The 10,318-nt window shown below is 44.4% G+C and overlaps 1 protein-coding gene across 3 annotated transcripts; it reads left to right on the forward strand.

Moving 5' to 3' along the window:
- The first annotated feature begins 23 nt into the window (after positions 1-23).
- On the forward strand, positions 24-10,245 carry LOC6550262 (vascular endothelial growth factor C). Of its 3 annotated transcripts, none has more exons than XM_001977677.3 (6): positions 24-498; positions 5,364-5,732; positions 7,784-7,865; positions 7,929-7,955; positions 8,034-8,524; positions 9,565-10,245. In XM_001977677.3, the coding sequence occupies exons 2-6, from the start codon at positions 5,412-5,414 to the stop codon at positions 9,655-9,657; spliced, it is 1,014 nt and encodes a 337-aa protein (XP_001977713.1). In that variant the 5' UTR covers positions 24-498; positions 5,364-5,411; the 3' UTR covers positions 9,658-10,245. The 3 variants fall into 3 exon arrangements, with proteins under 3 accessions (XP_001977713.1, XP_026838046.1, XP_026838047.1); XM_026982245.1 differs by lacking the exon at positions 24-498 and adding an exon at positions 4,204-4,222; XM_026982246.1 differs by lacking the exon at positions 24-498 and adding an exon at positions 5,089-5,107.
- The last annotated feature ends 73 nt before the right edge of the window (positions 10,246-10,318 follow it).

Here is a 10,318-nt window from a genome sequence, read left to right on the forward strand (position 1 = left end):
TGTTTAGAGAACTGCGCCAGAAACATGTGGAGGTATGCCACTTCAAAAGCGTGAGTCGGACCGCGGTCTCCCAGCGTTAACAGTGGTCTTGATCTCGTGCAACCACTGTTAGCTGCCAGCTGATCCGCTCCAGGCCCCAAAGCAGGGAGAGCGCTGAGCGGAGCGGCTCGGATTGGATGTGAGTGGAGCGGAGCGGAGTGGAGAGCGCAATGCTGCGACAGCTGGTTACTGCTACTGTTATTGGCGACTGTGATAGGGGCGCAGTAACTTGGCCCACACCGACGACTCGACAGTTTTGAACGGAACTTGCTGGTGTTTGGATCGCAGCTGCGCCGATCTCCGCGAGGCTAACGCCACCGACTACGACGAATACAAAACCCAATTTGTGCACAATATTTTTTTTTGTTTGTTTTCCGTTTCGTGCTAACTAAACCATTTGTGCTGGTGATCTCCGTATGAAACAGAATATTCCGAATTTTCGAGCAGTGTGTCCATAGAGTAAGTGGTGGCTTCTCAAAATTAATTCAACACAAATCAGCACCGTAAACACTCAAGCCAGCGACCCTCGACTGCGACTAACATTTAAACTGAACCTGCTTTTTGTTATTGTTTATATGTTTTCCACTTCTGCCCCATTGAAGCCGGGCCTTAAAAAAGCTCTCCACAGCGCACAGCCAGTTGTTATATTTTTTTTTCCAAATAGCTTTCGACCAAAACCAGAACACTGTATTATCATTAACAAATGCAAACGAAAAAAAAAATGATACAAAAAGTACAATTGCAATTAACGTTTTTTGATCTGGCTGTTGAGTTACCCCAGTGGGTCTGTGGAAAACCCATGTGAAAACTGTTGCGCTTGAATTCCCCCGCGACTGAAAACAAAGTCTAAGCCGGGCTTAATCGGTATTCAAATCAAAATCCGTCAAATCGCATGCGAATCGCAGATTAGTGAATCACTAATGCAAGTGAACTGGGCTTAAATGTGGTCGCTGCCTTAAATTGCAATATATCAAGTTGTTTATCATCGAGTATTGCGGATAAATCGTCAATAAAGTTCAACAAACTAATGATGGCGATGATTTGTGTTTTTTTAGTGAAAACATTTAAAGTGCTCAAGTTCTTAGATGCCATTTTATAAAAATAATTTTGTTTTTTATGCAAATTTGCAGTTTTATTTATTAAAAGGAAACACGTTTCATGATAAAGTTGGCTCACAAAAGTCACACCTAATACAATATATAATGATTCTATTTTAATACTATTTTGTTACGTAAAACAATCACGTTCAGCAACATGAAAATGACCCATAAAGTTGTGTGCAAATGTAGTATATATTCCATGGAAAAACTAGACCTACAGTTTAGAAAGTTTTTATATCCTACAAGGAAACTATACCTAGATAAAGTTGCACCTTCACCAGAAACCTTATTTCAAATATGTTCTAGTTTTTCAAAAACTTTTCAATATTTCCGCCGTCCAAAAGTTGAAATCGGTTAAGCTTGAGCTCGCATTCCAGACGTCGCCGTTGACCCGATCCCTTTGGAAGCCCTTTGGGAGCAAATCCATAATTTATCTTGTAGAACTTGTAGAACCCATTGCCCATTGCCCTCCTGTAGCCCCAACTTTTGCCGTTACTTGTTTGTTGTCTGCTCTGCTGCTCCCCATCCACATGGGCCCATGCATGGATGCAGTGGAGTTATTATCATGTCTATATTGTAATTGATTTGCCTGAGCGAATAGCCCGACGGGGAGACAAGCTCTGGGCCTGTTCCCTGATCTGCCACGCCCCCGCCGACGCCACAGCCGCCGCCTCCGCCTCCGCAGGCTTATCATTAACGCTCGAGTCTTCATTTTGTTTTGAAATTCTTGTGCAGGGAGCAATTGCCTGGTCGGCGGAACTCCCTTCGCGTAATTGGGGACCGCCCAAGTGGGGATCGCGGTCCCGAGATGATTCCTTTCGGTTTCTCGCCATCTCCTCCCTGAGATTACTTTATATGCGTTGATATCTTCGGGTGACGCACCGGGAAGGAATGCCTCGAAAGTGGGAGAGTAAATACAGCTGGCACCTGCGCAAACTTGATACAGCTCTATAGACTATTTGATACCTGTGGCATAGATCAAATTACCATTGTAGGTTCAATCTTTTCTTCCCCGGTCAACATCTTCGAATAAAGCTTGTAAACAGTGTCTTAATTGCGTATTTTGGCACACTAGCTGCCACCTATCACATACTCATTGTTGACCAGATTGCCCTGAAGTTAGCACACCTTTTCAGTACGGGGTATTGAAAGCGACCTGTAGGAGGAGTAACAAAAGCCTGGCGCTTTCGCAATAAGTATTCGCGTTCATATTTATAATTTAAAAACGTGCTGAATTTTGTAATCTGTACGCAGTCAGTACCTGGCGCTCTCTCTCTCTCTATCTTTCCCTCCCCGTCTCTCTCACTCCTTGACGATCTGCAATATCTGCGCTGACGAAATGCCTCAGTAGCAAAAACAACAACAACTGATAACTGATAACTGACTAGACGCGCAATATTAACCGTTGAATGGGGTTGAGGAGACCTTCGATGCGACAGGTTGTGCAATCATCCAGAGTTCAAAAATTTGCCATATATTTCGAAACATATTTTCAAACCCGCGTTCATTCCAAACGCCGAAATGGGATCTAATGAAATGTTATTCAGATAGAGTAGTGAACAATTTGTATACTTTCGCAAATCCAATTGGAATTTATCCCGATGCTGTCCATCCACTGTTAGCTTAACAGCTGTTAGTCCACACAAAGCTTGTGCAGCAGCCGCCAAAAACGAAAAACAGAATAACAACAACAAGAGGGCACAGGAATGTCAAGATGATTCACTCAGGTGCGTGACACCTGGCAACAGAGCGAGAGAGAGGGAGAGGGAGCGGGAGGAAAAGAACAAAACGTTGGGTCTGTCATATCAATAGGCATTTGTTTAACTGTTAAAAAGAGCCAAATAGAGTAAGGAAAACAGAAAGGAAAACAGCGATAGCTGCTTTCTTGTGTGCGTGAGTGTGTGTTGATTGCACCCACAAATAAACACTTGCACACCCACGCTGCACCGAAACACGCAAGTGCAGAAACACACACAAATTGAAGCTGCAGAGGAGTACCGTTACAAGGCGAGCTTAAAGCTATTTTTAACACCACCCGATCTTGCTCTCCTTCCCCTTTCAGCACCTCCCCCACACTTTCTGCTATCTCCTTTCCTGTGTTGTTGCTTGCATCACTCTCTTCTCACTTTGCTCTCTTCGTCTTCCCTCGTGCACTGCACGAAATCAGGATCGCTTCGAAAAGGTCCACGCAAATTGTTCAGCTCAGTGTTAGGATCAGTTAAAGTTGAGAACTTTATATGATATTATATTATACCCGCAATTTGCCCCATTCTAATTATTATCTGTATCTTACAAATCGCTTTTCGACTTTAAAACGATGCTACAATAAAAAGCATTTGCTGCTCTTTTCATAGCGCAATGCCATGATCTATTAACTGATCTATTAACTATTTAAAGGTCCTAGATCAATCTGTTTATACCATATAGCGAATCAAGCTCCTGAACTCAGACGCTTTTCCCAGAACCAATCTACACATATGTATGTATGTATGTATATCCTATCCATGGGGGAGCATATTATATGGCTATGTTTACATCTGCCTCACTTCTTCGTCTTATTTTGTTTTGTTTTGCATTTTAATGAATGAACGACTGTTGCGATTTTACAATAGCCATTTATTTATTTGTTTTTATTGCTATTCACTAGGCTGATAAAGCGCCTTGACCAGCCAGCTATGCACAAATCTGTCTATATGTACATTAGTATGTAGATATGTATTACTGGAACCTATCACTATCACTGGGCGTGCGGTTCGTTATCGACAGCCCAAGAAGAAGCACAAGCTGAGCAGCTGAAAGGGAAACGCGAACTGACCTATAATAAGAATTTTCACATTTAAGCAGTACGCAAAAGAAACAAGAGCAAGAACAAGAATATGCGAACGAACGCAAGGGAGTGACGAGAATAAAAACAAATAATAATAATAATATGCATTAAATGCCAAAGCCACAGTGGAGCCTGCACTGGAAATAAATTCGTGAACTTACCAGCTGAAGGCGCAGACCGCGAATTCTTCAGCTCACAAGCAGAACGCGAATTCTTCAGCTCACAAGTAGAACGCGAATTCTTCAGTTGGCTCATGGTACCTGGGATTTCTTTTCCATCGAGCCAAGCTTACTGTCATATGCAGGAAATATTAAACTGCCTACGCACTTAGCATACAAAGTGGAGTTCCTAAAACAGGAAACCGACTGAAGAATTCCCGGAGAATCGAGTATTCCACATTGTCGGCGATTACACAAGAATCCTGCCGCCTTTTGCCGGCTTGGAGGGCTCCAATGGCCACAACTGTAGCTGATTTACGAGTCAGGGCATGTTCATATCGAATGAAACATAGCCGTTTCGACAGCCGTCGAACAAACGCGACTCATTCATGGCCAGAAGTGGTAGTGGTAGTGGCAGTGCATTGTTTAGTACCGTGTAAGCAGTGTGCGCAAGGGAGCGTATTGGTCACCTCAGTCGTTTTGTAACCGTCTTGAACTAGCTTACCCATTGTTTACTCGGCATTGTTAGATATTTGTTGAAAACTTTATGATTGCAATAGAGATTAAGGGGGCTGTTTATCTAGTGCAGCTGGTGACTAACGTCCGGTTTTTGATTGTCTCACTGATATGCCTGACGCACCATTTCGTACCCTCGAGTGATAAGACGTTTAGACGTATCAATGTCAAGTTGGCCGTCGCAGGTTTTCGCTGCCTTCATAGTTGGTCAACATCGCGCTCATAACCGCACTGACCCCAATTCGAATGGAAAACGTGCCCGCCCACCTGTCACCCACACCCGAAGAACACACCTGCCCGAAGAATTGACATTGTGCAGGGGAAGCAAATAAACCAAGACGATAGCCTAGGAAAACAATACGAATCTCTGGCTGTCGTCTTCCAACCCGACCCGTGCATCAAGTCGTAAATCAGTCAGAGGGAGTCTGGAAACAAAGGGCGACTTTACACCTCTCCCGGCATAAAAAGTTAAAAAATATAAAATTTCAAATCTCGAATCTTCGCGGCTGGAGAGAATTTTCCAAGCCAAATTTAGCCGAGTTTCCAGATACCGGAAATGTCTTGTGTGTGCTTAACACATGAATCACCTTCCAATCGTTCACTTCCGCTTATTGTAACGCCGGAATTCAATTTAAATTAGTATTTACAAATTAATGAGTTGTAGGAGCTGAAAGTCGGTTAAGTTAAGTTCGATATTAACCATGTATTCTCCCCTTGCTTCAGATAATTGCCTTCAAACGCCATTGGCAGCCCTTCTTCCATCACATCCGCATGGCCATGTCCCGAATCCGAAACCGAATGCGAAACCGCATCCTGGAGCCCATGCAGCAGAACCTGCTCCTCCTGCCACTGCTGCTCCTCCTCCTGATCGTTGGCGAGGCAGCGGCTGGCTCCTTGGTCTCCCCGAACAATAGGCAGCCATCGCAGCGCTTCTTCTACGCCGCCGCCACGTCCTCCTTCTCCTCGCAGACCAAGGTGCGCCTGCTCCGCCAGGCGGACGATCCCAGTGCGTCGGGTGCGCCGGGTGCGCCGGGTGCACTGGAGGGCAGCTGCTGCCAAGGAGCGGCCGCGGAATCCGGAAAACCATTGACGGTAAGCCAAATGCTACAATCCCTCCAGCATCCAACAAAATACAGAAATATTGGGAGTTATGTACGTATATTATCGAAAAAGATTAAGATCCAGTTCAGATATTTGAAAGCTGCTCTAAGCAAGTTGAAAAATGTGGGGTTTATCAGAGGGGTTCGAGTGATATAATTGAATTGGAATTTTTTTGAGTACCAAGGGGCATTCCCATTACACTATTTTTGGGTTTTTCTACATTTCTTCTAAAATAAACAAGAACGTGCCACTTTAGAATCGCTTCTGCAAACATAAACCATCCTGCGAAATCCCAGGAGTGAAGAATTGCAGTTAGTCTTGTATTTAGATAGTATTGCTATAACATCTGGCTGCATCTAGATGGCGCCACTGCGACGCCTAGAGACATCGCCTATTTGGGTCAGCATCATCGCCGCTGTTTTGTTTGCAGCTTGATAAGGCGCAGCCTCGCTGCACACCCCAACCCCAGCAGTAACCCCAACCCGATCCCAGATCCCAGATCCCAGATTTGAGACCCCAATCCCAGACCCCAAACCTCACCAAAGATCGGGAGCAGTCGGTGGACAGTGGCGCCGTTGTCTCCGCATCTTCGCACGCAGCGAAAAGGAATAGCAACTAATAATAGCACCAGAAGTGCATTTTTAGCTGAATTTATTAAATTACTAACTTGTAGCTCCCTTAAAACTAAGATTACTGAGTATCAGTAGCGCTAATCTGCTTATTAAATGAAACCAAAGCAGAACTCTATGTATGTAGAATAGAATACATGTAAGTTACGGATACCTTTTAAAGGAGTTTCCACTGCCGGCCCAGTACCATTTCAAAGTGTAGACCAGATTTCGCTCAGTGCGCGCCTTTCTGCTTCTGTCTGCGTCTTTGGCATTGATAACGAGTGCCGCCTTGATTCCAAAACAAATAATTCGCATTACGTTTTTAATTGCCCGTTACTCACTGCCCCCCACACCCAGTAGTTTCCAACTCCACCCCCATGGAAACCAAGAGTTCTGTTTGCGCCGGTGCCCAGATCAACAAAAGATTTATGTGTGCATTCATATGTACATATATTAGGTGGAAGGGTTCCTTTTCTTTGGGGATTACGGTGGAGCAGTCGCAGTGGCTGGGTAAACAAGTGGGGATCGGTTTCTGGGCACTCGGCAAATACCCACTGGACGCAGAAGTCGAAACAAAAACAGTTCCGATATCGGATGGCAATTAGTGTTCCAACTGCAATTCGCTTCCTGGAAGCTAATCAATGAATAAATATTTGGCTTGACGAATCTATTATTCGTGGTAAGCATTCTTTTTGGGAATTAGTTCTGAGTTAGGAAATTAGTTATTTTCTGCCTTAAAACGAATTACTCAGGCTGATAATCAAAAACACAGTAATAAATTTAGTATTGCCTTTGTTAGTTGCTAATCTGAACCCAGAACAGTGAACCCCACTGTGAAAATAGTTACCCCAGCTTCTTTCTCTACGATCGTTAGTATCGCGGCGGTTAGTTAACTTTTAAAATATGCCATTTCCTCGGCGATCGTTTGTCATTTGCCCTTGAACTTTCTCCGCATTGTGACGCAGCTGCTGTTGCTGTTGCTGTTGCTGTTTTCTATATCTCCGATCTCCGCCCGATCTCCGCCAGATTGGACAATTAGCGACTGGAGTCGCAAATGTCGCTAATGATTCATGGCCCAGAGCACGGCCAACGTCACAAATATACATACATATGTGCGAACGTGCAAATTGGCCGAAACCAAGTCGTCGACGACGCCGAGAACTCGGTGGCACGTGGCTACGGTGCGGATTCACTTGCTCCTCTGCCGCTGGAAACGGCTACCGCCGAATCGCGATCGAAAACAGTCGAAATGAGCAGGTGACGCACGATGGCGTCGATGTGATGTTTATTCAAACCATTTCTATGCATTTGCCGTCCGTTTTTCAATGGAATCTTGGCGTCAATTCGACGGGGAGTTCGATTTGAATGGGCTGTGACTAAGTCCAAGTGAATGTGCGGATGAACTGAAACCATGTCCAATCCATCTTACAGCTGCCACTGGCCGTGTCCGCAGAGCTGACCAACGTGACCAGCGCCGACTACGATGTCTCCGGCGAGATGTCCTCCTCCAAGGGTGAGTACTGGGACACCTCCATGCGGCATTACAACTGCATTCACAAACTATCCCTCTTTGCAGAAAACTTTAAGCGCAGCATCATGAAATGTAAGCATAACTAATCAAATACCCGATCATTGGGCATCTACCAATTAGTTGATCCCTATGCCCATCCTCAATCCCCAGCAAGCGTGAGGAATGCGACGCCGGCGAGCTGCTCCCCGCAACCGACGATCGTGGAGCTGAAGCCGCCGGCGGAGGACGAGGCGAACTACTACTACATGCCCGCGTGCACGCGGATCAGCCGTTGCAATGGGTGCTGCGGATCCACACTGATCTCCTGCCAGCCGACGGAGGTGGAGCAGGTGCAGCTGCGGGTGCGCAAGGTGGACCGGGCGGCGACCGGCGGACGGAGGCCGTTCACCATCATCACCGTGGAGCAGCACACGCAGTGCCGCTGCGATTGCCGCACGAAAGCGGAGGACTGCAACGTGTACCAGTCGTACCGCAAGGATCTGTGCCGCTGCGAGTGCCACAACACGGACGCCAGGGACAAGTGCCTGGAGCAGGCCGAGAACAAGTACTGGGTGGACGACAACTGCACCTGCGTCTGCCGCTACAACCAGAGCTGCACCACCGGCACCGTCTTCGACGAGACGCAGTGCAAGTGCACCGACGTGAGTGGCACCCGATAGGACACAACTATCCGGGGGCTCCCCGGAGGCTCCGCGGGCAGGGATTGGTTTCGATCTGGTCTGGTCTGGGCTGGGGATCGGTTGTGCTCGTCCTTGGTTGGTTGGCGGTTGCTTCCTGGTGGTGGCTCCCTAGCTTAAGCTGTCCCGACAAGTTCCTCGCTTACTTATTGTAGTTGTTCCCCACAGTTGATAGTTTCTTGGCAATTTACAGAATTATAAATAATAGAGCTTGAAAGCTAATAGAACTTCACTCTGCGCGAATTCTTAAGCAATTTAGTTTCCGCCTAAGAGTTTACTTTTTTTTGGATCCATTTCTATTGCCAGTTCTTCAAACAAAAGAATTACAAATAACTAAAGCGTAATTCTAAGCAATTGATTAGTGAAAAACATTTATTAGAATTAGTTCACAGGTCTCAGGTTCCACTGTCTTGTTTTTGGTTTTTGTTTAATCTTAGAGTAGACTGTATTAATACTTTATTGTTTGTTCAACTGCTAGCACACACTCTATGTCTTTTACGTAATTTAAGTCACTGTATAAATGTATGTTCTTACTTCTGTTTCTTTTGTGTTTCGTTTTAGATTAAAAATGTCGAGTATTATTCTTAGAGTCCACAAGACACAGTCCACAGCACACACAACACACAAATTTGTTCGATTGAGAAACCTAAAACTCTTGTGATACTGTTAAATTAACTTTCTCGAAAAAAACTAACTTTAATTAGCATCTTCTGCTTAGCGATTGGTTAAGGATTGACAAATAAATGAAATGCATTAAATAAATATAGCTGAGTTGAGGCAAAAAGAGGGAGAAGGGAGTTGCATTGTGTGAGTACTTGTCCTGCTTTTATGTTTTTTGAACCCGCTAAGAAATGCTAATATCTCCCACCTGCATGTCTAATCTTCTCTATAAAATGTAATTGATGACCCGATTTCCCAATTTCCTGCTTTTAGAGTTATGCACACATATGCCTAATAAAAACTGCAATTTGTTAATTAATTCATTTTCGATTTACCCTTCCTAGCCGGCTGCACCCCTCGATGTTTTGGACCGCAAGCGCTTCATTGTCCAGGCGGTACAGGTGGACCCCGATAACACCACCCTGTACAGTGTTTGAGGAGTACGAAGTAGAAACGCCTACTTTCCTAGCGGGGTGAATTCCCGAGTACTGAGAAGGTAATTGCCGAGGAATTGCACCGTGTACTTTACATTATTTATAGTTATCGATTAAACCTAGGCTTTAACTGCAATCCGCTTACACTAAACACACAGTATTTACTCCCATTCCATCTGCGGCACAAAAAAAAGAAAAATCTTTAATTGATTGCGCAGAAATCTCTGCCAATTGGATATTTACCTAAAAGTGTATGGGTTGGTTGGTTGGCCAGTAAAAGACCACAGAAAAGTGCACTATTAGATATATTTTCGAAGTATTTTAGAACTTTCGAGATTTCTGCGCAAGTCCTGTGTATTAATTTTTATGAATTTGTTTATATAACATTTTAAGCGCCTTTCACTTTGTCACGGCTTTGTACACATTTGTTGATTTCCGTTTGTTTAAGTTTTAAGTCATCCAAAATGAGTTGTCCACAAATTAAGAGCTAAACAATAATCCGCCGTACTTTATTTGTATGTAACTTTTTTTTGTAAAAAAAATGTTAGACTTAAGTTTACGTAAAGAAAATGCAGACAAAGTATTGAATTATTCAAATGTGTTTTGATTCTCAGCATTTTTGGGGGAGCAACTGGTGCCAAAGTTAAAACAAGATTCAAATTAT

This window comes from Drosophila erecta, unplaced genomic scaffold, assembly GCF_003286155.1.
Source record: "Drosophila erecta strain 14021-0224.00,06,07 unplaced genomic scaffold, DereRS2 tig00000126-arrow-pilon, whole genome shotgun sequence".
NCBI lineage: Eukaryota > Metazoa > Arthropoda > Insecta > Diptera > Drosophilidae > Drosophila > Drosophila erecta.